The sequence below is a fragment of the Bos mutus genome, chromosome 11 (genome assembly GCF_027580195.1).
Source record: "Bos mutus isolate GX-2022 chromosome 11, NWIPB_WYAK_1.1, whole genome shotgun sequence".
Lineage (NCBI taxonomy): Eukaryota > Metazoa > Chordata > Mammalia > Artiodactyla > Bovidae > Bos > Bos mutus.
In genome coordinates this window covers 96,065,106-96,083,380 of record NC_091627.1, presented here as the reverse complement: position 1 = coordinate 96,083,380, position 18,275 = coordinate 96,065,106, and the positions used below count along the sequence as shown (strand labels likewise).

The following is an 18,275-nucleotide window of genomic DNA, read 5'->3' as shown; positions in this document are numbered from 1 at the left end:
AAGATCCCCTAGAGAAGGCAATGGCACCTCACTCCAGTACTCTTGCCTGGAAAATTCCATGGACAGAGGAGCCCGGTAGGCCCCAATCCATGGGGTCCCAAGAGTCAGACACGACTGAGCCACTTCACTTTTACTGTCAGCACCAGGCCATCCTCATTGCTCTTTCTTACCCCTCCCAGGGTCCACCCTCACCTTTCTGGAGGACATTTCCACCCTTGCCAAATTCCATCCTTGCTTAAATCAGTAGCTTCTTAAGTTGGCTTTTTCCAATTTGCGGTTGTTGGCCTCCTCGTTCACATGTTTTCTGAAGTTTAAACTTACAGGGGAGGCTTCTGTCACTGCTCTTGGGGCCTGTTTTCTGCTCCTCTGTCTTGCATGTCTTGGGCACATAAGTGACTTTTTCCTCCTACTATAGCTTCAAATAGTCCCTTTAGATCAGCTGGAAGAGGTGATAACGATGAGGAATATATTTGGAGCATATATCTCCCAGAATGGCTCATTCAGGGGTGAGCTTGTGAAAAAAAAAAAAAAGACTAATGAACCATGATGTTAATTGATTTATGATGGGAAAAATTTCTGGCTTGAGAATTGGTGCTGAACACAACCAAACAGTATTGAATAATTTTTTTAAGGGATGTTTCCATTTTGCAGGAAACAGATTACATACAATGGGGGAGAGAGGGACGTTTTGTTAATTTAAAAGAATATTTTAAATGGTCAGGGAATATTTGCTTTTACGGAGAGGCTTCCAAAGAACCATTGTGCCTGTCAATCCCAATACTGTCCAACAGCTGAGTGTGTGTGTTAAAAAAGCTCCAACAGGCACTTTAGGAGCCAAAAGTTCCTACGAACACTGCAGATGCAGTGTCTGCCTCCCTGTGAGAGAGTGACTACTGTGCCCCAGCTGGTGAGTGTTCAGTTATTTATTTAGTCATTTCTCACAAGCTCTTGTATTTGAATGGAACATAAAGCAATTAGAAAACCCCACTCATTTCCCTCCTTTTGTTCCATTTGCATTTTATCAGTTATCTCATGGACACATTATGAGTATCACTCTTCTAGGGTTTTGAACTCATGTTTGCTGTGGGCTGTGCTTAGTCGCTCAGTCGTGTCTGACTCTTTGTGATCCCACAGACTATAGCCCGCCAGGCTTCTCTGCCCATTGGATTCTCCAGGCAAGAATACTGGAGTGGGCTGCCATGCCCTCCTCCAGGGGATCTTCCCAACCCAGGGATCGAACCCAAGTCTCCCACATGCAGGCGGATTCTTTACCATCTGAGCCACCAGGCAAGCCCTAATTTTAGTAAATTTTTGTTTTTGCACTAATTTTGTCTATCTTAACATAAATATCAACAGCATGCCCAGGGAATATACTTAAAGTAATTGGGATGAAACTAGTTCTGTGCATAAGATATGCTATTGCCCAAGCATCTGATGATCATACTTTAAGTGATGTGTAGCCTCATTGCTCTTTCTTTGGTAAAATACAGTTTCCTATTGTAAGCAGCAATGGAAACTCCTTTCTGCTGCAATTTTCCACACAAAAAGCTTGTGTACTGTATTTATTAATTTGTGCATCTTATAAAAACCAATGAGGGGACTTCCCTGGTGGTCCAGTGGGTAAGACTCTGGGGCTCCCAGTGCAGGGGGCCCAGATTCAATCCTTGGTCAGGAAACTAGATCCCACACATGCCGCAACTAAGACCCGGCACAAATAAACAGATAGATATTTTTAAAATGAGGGACATTCCATTGTGTGTGCGTGTATACATACACACCGCAATTTCCGCATCCATTCATGTGTCAGTGGACATCCAGGCTGCTTCCACGTCCTCGCTCTTGCAGTGTTGCTGCAGCAAACACTGGGGCGCACGCTTCTCTTTCAGTTATGGTTTCCTCAGGGTCCATGCCCAGTAGTGGGATTGCTGGGTCCTATGGTAGTTCTTTTCCTAGTTTTTTAAGGAATCTCCATAGTGTTCTCCATAGTGGTTGGTATCAGTTTATATTCCCACCAACAGTGCAAGAGGATTCCCTTTTCTCCACATCCTCTCCAGCATTTATTGTTTGTGGTACATATACACAACGTATATTACTCAGCTTTAAAAAAAAAAGAATGCATTTGTCAGTCTTAATAAGGTGGGTGAACCTAGAGCCTATCGTACAGAGTGAAGTCAGAAAGAGAAAGACAAACGTTGTATATTGACGCGTGTGCATGGAATCGAGAAAGATGGCACTGCTGAGCCTGTGTGGGGGAGGGAGCGGGCGGGGTGAATGGAGAGGGTCGCGTGGAAACATACATCACCACGTATGGAATAGAGAGCCAGTGGGGATTTGCTGTGTGACTCAGGGAGCTCAACCCAGTGCTGTGTGCCAGCCTAGAGGGGTGGGATGGGGTGGGAGATGGGAGGGAGGCTCAAGGCGGAGGGGACGTATGTATATCTGTGGCTGATTCATGTTGATATATGGCAGAAGCCAGCACAATATTGTAAAGCAAACATCTTGCAATAAAAAAAATTTTAATAAAATTTCAGCCCTGTGGGGGGCGGAATGAGAAAATTCCCTGGCAGTCCAGTGGTTAGGACTTGCACTTTCATTGCTGTGGCCTGGGTTCAATCCCCGGTTGGAGAGCTGATCTCACAAGCCAGGCAGTGCAGCAAAAAGAAGAGAAAAACAGGCTCTGTAAACAGGGTGAGGTGCCATCTAGGGGGAAATGTTCATTATGGCGTTAGCTGTCATGACAAAGTTTTTATGGGGTTTATTATAGCTCCAAATGCTCTGATACTGTTGTTGCATTCCATCACAAAAGGATTTGAAAAATCTGGCTGCCACTCTTTTACAATGAGTGGAAATATATATATATATAATCATTTTATTTAGTCTTTTTGACACATTTTATAACAGGAAAGACATCTAAAGTCTTACCATAAGATTTAAGATTTCTGATGTAATTATATCAAGGATTTCAAAATTGTTCGATGATTGAAGCATTATCATTAGTTTGTTGCTGTTGTTTAGTCGCTAAGTTGTGTCCAACTCTTGTGATCCCAAGGACTGTAGCCTCCCAGGCTCCCCTGTCCATGGGACTTCCCAGGCAAGAATACTGGAGTGTGGGTTGCCATTTCCTTCTCCAGGGCATCTTCCTGACGCAGGGATCGAACCCACATCTCTTGCGATGCAGGTGGATTCTTTACCCACAAGCCACCAGGGAAGCCACTGGTTGACACCAGTGCTAAACGCGACATTGCTTTTAGGTAGAGATATTTGGTATAGCCAGTTCAAGAAAAATACAACTTTAAAACAGATTTGAGTTACTGGATAGAATCCCAGAATTTATTTCCAATCAAGAAAATATTCCATGAAGCTTGTTTAAGTTTTTGCAACTCTAAATTTTCCTAGTTCTATCAACATAGGCAAGTACTAGACTCATTGAGAACTCACACTAGAGAACTATTTACCCAAGGCCATGCTTTAGTTGCAGAGAAGGCAATGGCACCCCACTCCAGTACTCTTGCCTGGAAAATCCCATGGACGGAGGAGCCTGGTAGGCTGCAGTCCATGGGGTCGTTGAGTCAGACATGATTGAGCGACTTCACTTTCCCTTTTCACTTTCATGCATTAGAGAAGGAAATGGCAACCCACTCCAGTGTTCTTGCCTGGAGAATCCCAGGGACGGGGGAGCCTGCTGGGCTGCCGTCTCTGGGGTAGCACAGAGTCAGACACGACTGAAGCGACTTAGCAGCAGCAGCAGCAGCAGCATGCTTTAGTTGAAAATTTTAGTTTTTATCTATGTAGCCAACAGAGAAGATGCTACAGATTTTGAGGGTGTAAGTTATATCCTAGATGTTAGTGTTTTTATTGTTATTTTTGTTTCTATATCATTTATTAACTTCACCTATTTCTGTACCAATTCCCCCAGTAGAGTTCTGTTCCAGGACTTCTCAAACTTTCATGTGTATTAAAATTCATCTGGAAATTTTGTTAAATGAAGATAGTGACTCAATAGCTGTGTGGGGGGCCCCAAATTCTGCATTTTTAACAAACTCACCAATGGTACCAAATCATGCTGGTCCAAAGATCACACTTTGAGCAGCAAGGAACAAAACCACCTCCTACCCATCTCTCTGAACCAATGAACGGTTAGACTGACATTAGATACACTGATGTTTACTAGAGGATCAGTGACAATCTTCAGTCCTTCCATCACCAATTTGCAAATATTTGGTTATCTTGCCAAACAAAGGCACTGGGGGATGAAGTGACTGTGTATCTGCTGGGCAGCATAAATGTCTTGCAGACTCAGTTTTGCAGATTCTCAGTTCATTCCAAGCCCCAAAGGGTTTTTCTTGTTTTACTTTTTGTTTGCAACTCGCCACAGCTTGTCAGGATTGTGAATTTCTGCCTACTGCCTCAGAGGAACTCCTGATCGTATCAGAAGCTTCCCCTTTTGTCCCCAGATTGTTCTCACGGTCTCAAACTCAAATTATATAGGAAGGTCTTATGTTTGTAGGACTCTGATCCTTGTTCTTCGCTTTAGCAAGTGGTATAAAGCTGACACTAGAGGCACCTTTTTGCCGCTTTACTCTGTCATTAATATTTGAGAAAAGCTCCTCCCTGGAAATCCAAGAAAGATTTGCATCAGTTAATCTAGAATTCTAGATTACAGCCCCATCACTGGTCAGAGTGTAATGTCACAGGCCTTTCGGATTTTCTGAGAAAGCTCTTTCAGCCTGCAAATGACAAGATGTTGTTCAGTTGCTAAGTGGTGTTTGACTCTTTGCAATCCCATGGACTGCAGAACACCAGGCTTCCCTGTCCTTCACTATCTCCTAGAGTTGCTCAATTTCGTGTCCACTGAGTCAGTGATGCTATCTTACCATCTCATTCTCTGCCACCCTCTTCTCTTTTTGCCTTCAATCTTTCCCAGCATCAGGGTCTTTTCTAATGAGTCGATTCTTCGCATCAGGTGGCCAAAGCATTGGAGCTTCAGCTTCAGCATCAGTCCTTCCAATGAATATTCAGGATTGATTTCCCTTAGGATTGACTGGTTGGATCTCCTTACAGTCCAACAGGCTGTCAAGAGTCTTCTCCAGCACCACATTCAAAAGCATCAGTTCTTTGGTGCTCAGCCTTATTTATGGTCCAGCTCTCACATCTGTACATGACTACTGGAAGAAACCATGTTTGACTATATGGACCTTTCTCAGCAAAGTGATGTCTTTGCTGTTTAATACACAAATGACAAGACTGGAGACAATTCCCTAGGCTTAATAATGAGGTGATGATAATCAGTCACTGGTAACTGCAAACTAAGACAGTCCAGTTCTTCTGTTTGATGCGGTTTTCACCCTCGTTAGATCAAAACAGAAGTTTTAAGCCATATTAAATGTGTCAGACTTCCCTGGTGGTCCAGTGGTTAAGAATCTCCCTGCCAATACAGGGGACATGAGTTCGATCCCCAGTCCCAGGAAGATTCCACAAGCTGTGGGGCAACTAAGCCCAAGGGCCGCAACTATTGAAAATGTGCTGTACAAAAAAGAAAAGAAAAGAAAATGTGCTGTACAAGAGAAGCCACTGCCGTGAGAAGCCTGCAGACTGCAACCAGAGTAGCCCCACTGTCCTCAACCACACGCAGCGACTAGGACCCAGTGCAGCCAAAATAAATTAAATTTTAAAAGATTTGTGTTGTTACAGATTATAGCTTAATCTTTTATTTAAGATTTCATTTCTCTCTTAATTGCTCCCACACTTTGAGGCTGATTCTGCTAAGTCTGCTAAGTCGCTTTAGTCGTGTCCGACTCTGTGCAACCCCATAGACAGCAACCCACCAGGCTCCCCCGTCCCTGGGATTCTCCAGGCAAGAACACTGGAGTGGGTTGCCATTTCCTTCTCCAATGCATGAAAGTGAAAAGTGAAAGTAAAGTCACTCAGCCGTGCCCGACTCTTAGCGACCCCATGGACTGCAGCCCACCAGGCTCCTCCATCCATGGGATTTTCCAGGCAAGAGTACTGGAGTGGGGTGCCATTGCCTTCTCCATTGAGGATGATTAGGCCAGATTTTTTTGTCAGACTATTTTCCATTATAAGTTATTACAAAGTATTGACTCTTGTTCCCTGTGTGGTACTGTAGATCCTTGTTGTTTAAACGTTGTATATACAGTAGTGTGTATCTGTTAATCCCATACTCTAATTTATTCCTCCCTCTCCCTTTCCCCTCTGGTAACCGTACATTTCTTTTCTTCGTCCGTGAGCCTGTTTCTGTTTTATACAGATTCATCTGTATTATTTTTTAGATTGCACGTGTAAGTGATGTCATATAGTATTTGTCTTTGTCTGACTTAGTATGGATATTCTCTAGGTCCATCCATGTTGTGCAAATGGCAATATTTCATTTTTTATTGCTATGTAATAGGATAATATTTCATTGTATGTATGTATGATGTATACATATCTGTAGATATACACAAAGATACCCACCACATTTATTAAACCAATTGTCTGTTGATGAGTTGAAATTTTTGCCTTATTTAATAATAAGGCAAAAACCTCCTCATATACAAATGGAATGATGTCATGGACCCATGTTTCCTTTAAGTTCAAATGTCGTAGAGTGACGTTTATAGCATGTGGATGCAAATCATGCTTTGTGTTTAAAAAATAGCCTGCTGCTACTACTGCTAAGTCACTTCAGTCGTGTCCGACTCTGTGTGACCCCACAGACGGCAGCCCACCAGGCTCCCCCGTCCCTGGGATTCTCCAGGCAAGACTAGCCTAGTTTATTTTAAATGAGAGGTTGTTGATTTGTTTGGATTTGCCAGCATTCTTAAATGGACTTCTAAAAGTTGGATACAGTACTTTGTGTTCTTGCGAGTGTTCAGCACAGCAGCCCTGGGAGGGAGCGAACCAGCCTCGTGCAGGTAAAGGGAAGGAGAAAAGAAGGAAAGACACAGCTTACGCAGTGGAGACGTACCTTAGAAATCTTCTAAAGAGTCACGTGCCCACTGTAGACCAGTATGAGTGATAAGATCCCATGTTTGGAAAAGCGAACTACCCAAGAGCATGATGGGAAGGATAGCTACCCAGGAGACCATCAGCACTTGGTTGTCGCCCATTGGCGGTCACTTCATACACTGTTCTGCTTCTTTTTTACCTGATTGTATATGTTGCATGAGTTTTGTTCCTCAGCAGGTACTCCCCACTAGTAGGTAAGCTCATCAAGGGTCACCAGCCCCCTGCAAGCTGAGCAGTGCAGTTTAGGGGGGCCCTTAGCTGGGGCTGGAGGTGGGAAGGGGCTGGCATGAACGAGCAGTCTGTAGATATTTGCCATGTTCCAGGTTAATCTTCAGCCGGACTACACGGCTCCTGTAGGGCATAAAGTTGGGGGCGGGGAGGGGGGAGGCTGGGAGAGCAGCTGTTCACTGGGCTAGAAAAGGGGCAGCAGAGCCCCAGAGACCATCTCCTCCCCCACGGACACTCTGGCTCCAGATGTGCTCACAGATGCTTCATTCCTCCAAAATTCCAACTCTTTCAACACCTGGGGAAAGCCGAGGCTGACCAGGCTGCCTCCGTGACTTGGCAGACACTGCCATCCTGAACAGAGTGGCCAACAGCCTGCTGTGGTCGTGGCCCAGTCCAGAGCTCTGCCTCCCCTCTCGTTTCAGTACATCCCTTTGCCAGTGCTGTATGGAGTCTTCCTCTACATGGGTGTGGCCTCCCTGAATGGCATCCAGGTAAGGACCCTTAGGTCCTTAGGTCCTCAGTTTACAGATGAAGAAACTGAGGTTCAGAACTCAAAACCCAGATCACGCTGATTCCTATGAGCATTTCACTACCACTCTCTGTTTGCTAAGGCAAGCTGTACAGAAGAAAACATTTTGCTATTTACCATGATATACCAGATAGCTTGTGTTGCTTTCAAGTTGCATTTTCCTTGAAAGTGGAGTGTTTACTGGGGCCTGAACCAGGGCTTTACCCCTCCCCAAGAGCTCAGCACCCCTCCATAAAATCTCATTATACCTCCTCCTAGACCTCCATTCCCCCTCCTTTGCATCCTCGAGACCTGACCAGGGGCTCCCCTCAATGAGACCCTGCTGTGGCACCCATTCTACCAGATCCAAGCCCCCAGCAGGGCCAGCAGGGTCTCCAAGGCCTGGCTGAGACTCACACTGTCCTCACCAGTTCTGGGATCGCTGCAAACTCTTCCTGATGCCCGCCAAGCACCAGCCAGACCATGCCTTCCTGCGGCACGTGCCGCTGCGCCGGATCCACCTCTTCACCCTGGTGCAGATACTCTGCTTGGCTGTGCTCTGGATCCTCAAGTCCACAATGGCCGCCATCATCTTCCCAGTCATGGTAAGATGGGCACAGGCTTCTCCCTCCTTGTTCTGCAGGTTCAGCCAGGGAAGGTGTCCACGGGGAGACCCACCCTAGTCTCCTCCACAATGGCCTCTCTTGGGGTCACAAAGGCAGGCACAGATCAAGATTCGGGTTGTGACTCCAGGCCAGATGGAGCTAGGGGGTTGATGGTGGAATGGAGAGGCTTAGAGGGGGCACAGGTTGTGTGTGGTGGGTGGATACTGTAGTGACAATCCACACGCCTGCCTCCACCCAGCTCAGGTCAGGGTGGCTCAGTGAGAATGCAAAAGCCACCCAAACTCCCCTTCTCTGTGGTGTGATGGAGCTGGGCAAATTCAACAAGGAGACTGAGTGCCCCACTGCCAAAATTCAAACCAAGTGCAGAAGTAGATCTATGCTAAGTATATACCTTTCAATAAAATTGAATTTGAAAAATGAATGGGGGGATGGGATAGGGAGAGCTAGAATCAGAGATTTAGAACTTCAAATTTTAATGTCATTAACATGTCATTGTTTGGAGAGGCTGGGGAAAGTATGTGAGAATTCTTTGGCTATTCTTGAAATTGTGGGTAAGTTTTAAATTATTCCAAAATTATAAATTGAAAAGAAGAAAAGCCCACAACATGTATCTGTCCCCATGGGAAGCAGTGGGCTCTGCCCCTGCCAGGGCCTGGGAAATAGAGGGGGTTACTATGGGCTAATGCTTTGGGGAAGCCCTGGGTGGGCCCCAAAGCCTGCAGGGCTGGATTAGGGGCCAAATTGAGGACACAGAGTAGATCGGAAATATCCTGAGGGCTCTGAGTCAGTGCTTCTTGACCCTGGCTGCTCATAAGAGTCACTTGGGAACTTTATAAAAGTACATGTGGGCCTCACCCACAGATTGATTAAGACAGAACCTCAGAAAAACCCAGGCATTGGTGTTTGTAGTAAGTTTACAAGTAAGCATAAATCTGCATCCAAGGTTGAAAACCACAACTCCAGGGAATGTGAAATGGATCCTCTCCAACAGTGGGGAGTTCAGGGGTGATGCTGCGTGCTGAATCACCCCTGAACTGGAGAAGTTTTGAGAAGGTTCCAAAGATACCAGCAAAAGTCCCTGAACTGACTGAGGGAGGGAAAAAAAAAAATGCTGGAGTTTGGGGCCTTGAACCCATGGTTTTCTCTGAACTCTCACCACAGATCCTGGGTCTCATCATTGTTCGAAGGCTTCTGGACCTCATCTTTTCCCAGCATGACCTGGCCTGGATTGACAACATCCTCCCAGAGAAGGAGAAAAAGGAGGCAGATAAGAAGAAGAGAAGGAAAGGGGCCCATGAAGACAGTGACGAGGAGGTGGGGAGGATGGGAGGCCTCAGCTGACGGGAGGGATCAAGACCCTCCCTCCACCTCTGCCATGGCCAGGGAGGGGTGGCTTCTCAGGTATCCAGGGGGCACTGCCCGGGCCCAGCCTTGGTCTGATGTGCTGAGATCACGTCTGTTTCTGTGAATACCATTATCGTAGGCCAGAATGTATGAGCCCCCTCACCCAGGGAAAAGGTTGGCCAGGCCCACTGTCTCCAATTTCTGTGGGCCCCTGGGCTCATTGTAACAGCAGTATAGGCCCCAGAGGGGACAGTGCAGAAGCCTCGGCTCCATCATCAAGGTTATGACAACTGACCTCCAAAGGACAGAGCAGGCCTGGCGGGGAGGGTGCTAATGGGGACTCACTAGTAGACTGGATTCCTGGACAAGTGGGAAGATTGGGGCCGAGTCTTGCTTGGAGCTGTCCCTAGGGTCCTGGGGAGGGAGGTGGGGGAAGAGGCACAGGTCCTCACTGAAAGAGTGACCAATTCCCCAAATGTCTGGGACCTCTCAGTTGCCCCATCAGCCCCTCCCTTCTCCCATGTTCCTCCCCATCTCACCCTAAAACAGGGAGTCAACAGACAAGAAGCCAGTCCCGAATTTATAGTAAATCACAAAATATTTGTGGATAAGATTGTCTACTTCAAGTTTTCATTACAAATGATGAAACTGTCCCCAAAATGGAAGTGATTCGCCCAAGATGGTCATGTCTAGGAGGGAATAAGAAAACCATTCCCCACTTTGGATCTGATCATTTCCCATATACTGAGCTGCCCATGCCATTCCTAATAACCATGTCTGGCTCCCATCCTCCCAGTCTGACCCCAACCCATATCCCTGCCTCCACCATCAACTATTCTAGCAATCTTGCCTTTTGCAGATCAAAGTTGCTCATAGGCAAGCCCTTGCTGACTGACTAGTGACAATCAAACCGCCTTCTGATGATAGTGATAGGCCCAAACTCCCCTGGTCCTTGATTACTGTCCTCTTCCAGGAAGGTAAGAGGCCCATAATCCCTGTCCACATGTTTTTCATTGATTTCCCGCCCCCCTCCAAAGGGCTGTGCTGCACAGCTTACAGGGCCTCGGCTCCCCGACCAGGGAATTGAACCCGGGTCACAGCAGTGAAAGCCCAGAATCCTAACCACTAGGCCACCAAGGAACTCCCCTTTGTGAATGAGTTAGATGATTTGAAAGTTAGGTTCTGCAAACAAAGAAGCCGAGAGTCTAAGTGCCTTTTAAAGACAAATATTCTTTCATTGATTCATTCAATAAATATTTGAGTGCCTACCACATGCCAGGAACTATTTCAGGGGAGGGAAAAAAGCTTCCTTTATATATGCAAAGGAAAACTGGGATCCAATTTACATAAATTCATTTTACACACATCTTCACAGTTGGTGTGAGGTTCACTCCCAAATGACTGTTATCATGACAGTTGAAACAGTTCTAATGAATAACATTCCTGCAAGAGTAGTGTCCTCTCCAGTGTCCTCAGTGGGCCCCAGGGTATTTGCAGTACCCACCACCTGTCTGGGTGTGAAGAGGATGGTGATTTGCACACTGCGGATGCATGTGTTTTCCATCCTGGCAAGAAAGCCAACACTGTTGTACTGGTGGTGTTTATCAGCTCTTCCTACTGTTGCTCTCCAGCCCCAGTTCCCTCCTCCCTCAGTTATAAAGATTCCCATGGAAAGTGTCCAATCAGATCCCCAAAACAGTATCCACTGCATTCAGTTCAGTTCAGTTCAGACAGTCACTCAGTCGTGTCCGACTCTTTGCGACCCCATGAATCACAGCACGCCAGACCTCCCTGTCCATCACCAACTCCCAGAGTTCACTCAGACTCATGCACAGCGAGTTGGTGATGCCATCCAGCCATCTCATCCTCTGTCGTCCCCTTCTCCTCCTGCCCCCAATCCCTCCCAGCATGAGTCTTTTCCAGTGAGTCAACTCGTCGCGTGAAGTGGCCAAAGTACTGGAGTTTCAGCCTCAGCATCAGTCCTTCCAATGAACATCCAGTACTGGTCTCCTTTAGGATGGACTGGTTGGATCTCCTTGCAGTCCAGGCAACAGTTAAAAAGCATCAATTCTTCAGCACTCAGCTTTCTTCACAGTCCAACTCTCACATCCATACATGACCACTGGAAAAACCATAGCCTTGACTAGATGAACATTTGTTGGCAAAGTAATATCTCTGCTTTTTAATGTGCTATCTAGGTCGATCATAACTTTCCTTCCAAGGAGTAAGCGTCTTAAGCGTCTTTTAATTTCATGGCTGCAGTCACCATCTGCAGTGATTTTGGAGCCCCAAAAAATAAAGTCTGACACTGTTTCCACTGTTTCCCCATCTATTTCCCATGAAGTGATGGGACCAGAGGCCATGATCCTCGTTTTCTGAATGTTGAGCTTTAAGCCAACTTTTTCACTCTCCTCTTTCACTTTCATCAAGAGGCTTTTTAGTTCCTCTTCACTTTCTGCCATAAGGGTGGTGTCATCTGCATATCTGAGGTTATTGATGTTTCTCCTGGCAATCTTGATTCCAGTTTGTGCTTCTTCCAGCCCAGCGTTTCTCATGATGTACTCTGCATATAAGTTAAATAAGCAGGGTGACAATATACAGCCTTGACGTACTCCTTTTCCTATTTGGAACCAGTCTGTTGTTCCATGTCCAGTTCTAACTGTTGCTTCCTGACCTGCATACAGGTTTCTCAAGAGGCAGATCAGGTGGTCTGGTATTCCCATCTCTTGAAGAATTTTCCACAGTTTATTGTGAGCCACACAGTCAAAGGCTTTGGCACAATCAGTAAAGCAGAAATAGATGTTTTTCTGGAACTCTCTTGCTTTTTTGATGATCCAGCGGATGTTGGCAATTTGATCTGTGGTTCCTCTGCCTTTTGTAAAACCAGCTTGAACATCTGGAAGTTCACGGTTCACATATTGCTGAAGCCTGGCTTGGAGAATTTTGAGCATTACTTTACTAGCGTGTGAGATAGTGCAATTGTGCGGTAGTTTGAGCATTCTTTGGCATTGCCTTTCTTTGGGATTGGAATGAAAACTGACCTTTTCCAGTCCTGTGGCCACTGCTGAGTTTTCCAAATTTGCTGGCATATTGAGTGCAGCACTTTCACAGCATCATCTTTCAGGATTTGAAATAGCTCAACTGGAATTCCATCACCTCCACTAGCTTTGTTCGTAGTGATGCTTCCTAAGGCCCACTTGACTTCACCTTCCAGGATGTCTGGCTCTAGGTGAGTGATCACACCATGGTGATTATCTGGGTCGTGAAGCTCTTTTTTGTACAGCTCTTCTGTGTGTTCTGCATTAACAGTAAATAAAACACATTGTGTCTCTCCCTTCCTACTTACTACTAATCCTCCACCTCTTCCTCAAGGAATTTTCACTTTTAACTCAGATCTGTTGGTCTTAGGACTCCTGTGCTAGGCAGAATTCAAAAAGAACTGGGCTATAAGAATTGGGACTCCAACCATATGGAAGCCCCAAATCAGAGTGTATAGATTTCAGTGGTCTTCACTTTAGTGTGGGCAAACCCCCTCTTTCCTTCCTTACCCCCTGTGCCCCCAGTTGCCCATGGCACCACCTGCCCCCTCTTGCATTGTTTCAGATGCACTAATCCAAACATGGCCTGTTGAGCCTCGCATGTTGCCTATGATTGTTGAAATGACTGAGAGCTCAAATCCCAGCTGAGCTGCTCCTCTAGGAGAGCAAGTAGCATCACACTAGGATTATGAATTAGTCAAGGTCCTAGGGCTTGGTCCCCGAGGTTCTGAATGAGTGACAAACACCTTCCACACGTTGAAAGGGAACTTGCCCCAGAAGGACCAGATGTGGCTTATGAAGACCCTGGGGGATTTTTTTTGCTGTCTTTACCCACTCCCAGCCTCAGCTTCCTATCGGTGGACAGTCCTGTCATCAAGACAACACAGTCTATCCTGGGCGTAGTCTGAAAGATCCCAACATGAGTCCTGACCCTGGTGCCCCTAAGGGCTTGCCACTTTCCCATTTTAGGCATCCTGCCAGCCCCCACAAGGGCCTTCCAGCAAAGGGGCTTCCCCTTATATTCTCCCACAGAGGTACTTCTTCCTTGTGAATTTCCCACTCTCCTTCTCCTTTCCTCTTGTATACATCCATCTCCCTTCCTCATTTTCCCCTGGCCCCTGCCATGCCTCCCACCTACCTCTGGGTGAAGGAATAACTGAAGCGGAAGCCACCCACCTCCGGGGTCCCTGTATCATCTGGTGTAGCACTGGCCACGGGGTTAGAGAACAGAAAGGAGAGGAAATGGGTGAGGGAAGCACTGGAGAAAGAGTATTCTCCAGAATAGTTCTCAAACCTGCTCTACATCTGACACTTTAATTTTCCTGCCAGGACAAAGATCTTCCAGTTGGAGTTACTCACTCTGATTCTTCCTTCAGTGATTCAGAACTTGACCGAAGGTAATAGCCATGAGACAGACTCTTTGGGTGTTAGATAAGAGAATAAGCAATGGCTTGAATGCCTAGGATTTCTCAAGCCAGTGTCTCAGTAAAAGGCCTCTGCTGCTCCACCTCAGGACACAAAGGCGCAGACCTCATGAAGTATCAAATAACAAGTCTGTCCTCTTACTGATGTAATGTGATGACTACACACGAGGGTATTCGTGTTTGGTAAAGGAAATTATTATAAAATATGAAGTAGAATGAAAATTGAAAGTAAATACTGAAAAAAAGACAATAGAAACTAGACATGATTTAAGTATATATTACTGAAAGCCGGGATACGTGAACTTTAAGGATCAAAACACTAAGCACTTTAATGCTCTGTGGAATAAAACAACAGCATGGTTAATTAGCAAAGGTGAGAAAAGGTATCAGGGAAAACTAAATATCAATGATCAAGTGGAGATAAAAATAGTCAAGAAAGAATTCAAGGCCCAGTTTCCAGCAACTCCCATGCCAACAATGTGATTCCTTGCTGTTTTTAATGAGAAGCCACCCTCAAAAAAGGTGGGACTACTTGATGACTGAAAACAAGGAAAGGGATCAAAAATAGAAACAAGGAATTCAGAGTCAATAGAGTCTGCCTCAGTCATCACTGTGGAAGGTGGTGAGGGCAGTCGTACTCCCACGGTGCACCCTAAACTGGACCGGAGTCACTGTGCTAGATCTAACGGGAAAAGCATGGGCTGTCCGACTCCAGATATAGATGGCACACACCCAGAAGATTGTAAGACACGTGTACAAGAGAGTGTAGATCACCTAAGGGATCTTCTGAGTTATAAGTCAAAGCTGTTATCACATTGCCCGGACGAGATTTATCACCAGTACAAGCGTTAGGCCCAAGGCCACCATAACCCAGGAGTGTCAAGTCCAAATGACATATGTGCTGCCATCTCATCCCACTTCCCGAGCCAGGGCTCCTGGGCTCCTCATGCCACTGATCTTAATAAATAAATGTGTTAGGAGAAAAGCACTCTGTCTATCTTGATTTATTTTCATTTTAAAGTAGCCTATACAAAATTGAATCTCCAATTGCTCCAATTTCAGTTAATGGAGAGAGAATTTGGATCAGGATAGAATACCTCCAAAACCCTGTTAAAGGACACAAAGCATAGGACAAGGTCAAAAATGCGGAATATTTCATCAATGGTAATGGTACCTCAACTACACTGGTATTTTACTGAATCTATGAAAGTAGATGGAAGCAAAGATGACTAATAGCAGGATTCCATTTCAGTGAAGAAAAGAAACTCAGCAACATGATCTAGTTTAGCAGATTAGCATCCACGATCTACCAGGCATGGTGCTTAATCCCTGGGACTAGAGAAAGACAGACATATGAACAAAGATATACACCACCCTGTGCCAAGAACAACGGAGCACACGCAAAAGAAGGGACAGGAATCTAAGGGAGGGATCAACCTTACCCAGAGAATAAATAGGAACAATAAATAGGAGTCCACCGGGTGTGCATAGAAAGGAAAAAAGAGAGAAAAGGCACTGCAGGTGCCGAGAAGAGGCCTGAAATACTGCAGACACAGGGCCAAGAACAGGGCAAACTGCAAGCAGGAGTTCGAGCAGAGAAGGTTCTTGTCTCGCCAGGCTAAGGAGCATGAATTCTCTCCTTTGAACAATGGGGGACCAGTCAGGTTCATGATCCAGAAGTTCCCTCTGGCAACCATGTGGAAAATAGGTTGAAGTAGGGCAAGAGCAGCAACTGTGACAGCTGAAGGCCAAGCAGATAGGATACTGCTAGTTCCTGTGATGTGTTAAGCGATCAACAGCAAAGACAGAACTGTTTGCCCTAGAACCCTGTTCTGGGAGATAGCATTTAAAAACACCATACCCTAGAAAAATCATTCTTCCCTCCTCTCTTTCTCATTCAGCATCACCCTGCACTTCAAAATCTCCTGTCCAGCCTCACCTGCCTTCAACTACTCACAGAGCCCGGTCTTCATGGTGCCACAGGTGAAGATAGAGATGGAGCCAGAGTGTGACTTCACAGACATGGACAGATACGGGAGAGAGGCTGACGGCGAGACCACCCTCTAGGAGGAAGAGCTTCCCCTGGACGGGGCACAGTGAGGGCCTGGCTTAGTCTTCACCGTGAGGGTCTGGGCCAAAACCCTTCACTTTTCAAAGCCTGCTCCTATATTTATCAAGCAGAGAGAGTCATTCTGCCTGATCCATGAAAACTGGAGATCTGTCATGCAAAGCCCTTTCCTTCCCTTTGTAGTTATGAAAATAACTAAAGCTTACTGGTACACGTTATTTTAAAATGCAATCCAGCATAGAAATGATAACATTTCTTTTGAGATGAAAAAAATGCTTGCCTCTCAAAACTGTAGATAAGATAAAGGGGCACTAGTCAGTTTTTATTTAAAACAAATACCAGTTAAAATTTTTTTTAATGCTTAGATTTTAAATTATCTAGATGGTCTTAAAAGAACTGTTAAAATACTTGTACTTCAATAGACCAAGGCTGGAAATTTTGTTTTGCAAATTAAGAAATGCTAAAAAGGTCTTCTTATCTCTCCATCCCATGCAGTTTTCTATGAAGAGTTTGAACCATCTGCATTCTGGGCCTTGTTCCAGCACAGAAGTGTGACTGGGGCTTTCCCAGTTTGACAGCTAGTTCTGAAAGTCTGGCTGTGAAAGAACCAACACATTTGAGTGGATTTTTAAAAACAGTTAAGTGAAATCTCAAATCACGTGGCAAATCAACCAAATGATCCTTTAAATTAGTATCACTGGTTTTTCAAGTACAGAATCACATTTCTTGATGCATTTGGGTAGCTCTTTCCTGCAAGTTTTCAATGGCCTGATTCCCAGAGTCCAACTAGCATTCACATGAACACTGTATGTTAGGCAAGGCCAATGTGAAATTTTGGAAGATTATAACTCTGTAATACTAGTCACACTAGTACTTTAAGGAATAATTGGAAACAAACTGGGTAGACTAAAACCCATTAATCACAGACCTTGCTTAAGATCAGTCTTTTTATCTTCAATTCACATTGAACAAGCACCAACCATGTTTATTCACCACCTGTGTGTTCCTGACAGCCACAGTGCATCTGACATTTACCTTCTCCAAAACAGCTACGGATTTGAATCTTGTGTAAATTGGTTACTTACCAGACTTACTCAAGATGACAAATGCAGGTGCTTTTTCTTCATTGCTCTCATTTTTTAAAGGTACACATGACACTGGACTCATTAACCAACTTGAGTATGGGGACAGCTAATTGCCTCTGATCCCCAGAGCCAGTACAGTGCCTGGTCCACAGAAAGCTCTCGGTGTTTATGAAATTAAATATCAGAAGTCCCTTCTAGGGATACTGCCACGAGGTAAAACTCTAAACCTCCACCACTTCTACTGAAAGCAACAGAATTACCTGGCTGCTCACTCATCCAGAACCATTGCCTGAGTTTAAGTATAAATTCTTTGTCTTCATCTATACCAATTCTGGGAGAGCTAACAATCTACTCTTAACATTGCAGTTTTAAAACCTGGCTGATTTCCAATAGCACTTTGTCCAAACTGTGTTGTAGAAATGGTATGGATTCAGGATTAAACGTGCTTGATTAATCAAACAAGTTGGAAAGCTAAAATGTTGATTTTTTTTGTTGTAAATTGATCACTGTAATTTTTACCTTGTATGTTATTTGCATTTTGTACACATACACAGGAACATTTTAATTTTAATAGCTTTTAACAGGTTGACATATTGTTACTTCTTCATACAGGTCATACTTTTTTCCACTTGTAACTACAATTCAATAAAACTTAATCCCATTTGCTCATCTTGCTCCACGTTTAATAATTTAGGTGAGTCAGCAGGTATGATGTACAGACAGGAACTATACCTCATTTAAAAAACATTTCTAGAACTATCACCCCTCTTCCTCTCCAGAAAACTATCAAAAGCATAAAGGCAGCAAAGGAACAAGCAGGGAAGAAGGGCGGCTCTGCATTGTTCTCCTTCCTCTCGCTGCCTCAAGCTGCCTGGAGCGGGAGCTGCTCCTGCTTTATGAAAGCCAACTACTCAGCCCTCGAGCAGAAGACACAGGACCCATCCGA

General features: G+C 45.1%; 1 protein-coding gene across 8 annotated transcripts in view; it reads left to right on the top strand.

Moving 5' to 3' along the window:
• Window positions 1-17,993, top strand: part of SLC4A5 (solute carrier family 4 member 5) — a 124,828-nt gene extending 106,835 nt beyond the window's left edge. For 2 of the 8 annotated variants that reach the window (XM_070379821.1, XM_070379822.1), the window contains 5 exons: window positions 7,659-7,727; window positions 8,176-8,349; window positions 9,532-9,684; window positions 14,082-14,149; window positions 16,078-17,993. In XM_070379821.1, coding sequence (XP_070235922.1) covers window positions 7,659-7,727; window positions 8,176-8,349; window positions 9,532-9,684; window positions 14,082-14,149; window positions 16,078-16,243 — 630 coding nt within the window. In that variant the 3' untranslated portion in view covers window positions 16,244-17,993. Of the gene's footprint in view, window positions 1-1,134; window positions 2,263-7,658; window positions 7,728-8,175; window positions 8,350-9,531; window positions 11,392-14,081; window positions 14,150-16,077 lie in introns of those variants that run through there. The other 6 variants (XR_011466126.1, XR_011466125.1, XM_070379823.1 and 3 more) reach the window with 6 other exon arrangements.
• The last annotated feature ends 282 nt before the right edge of the window (window positions 17,994-18,275 follow it).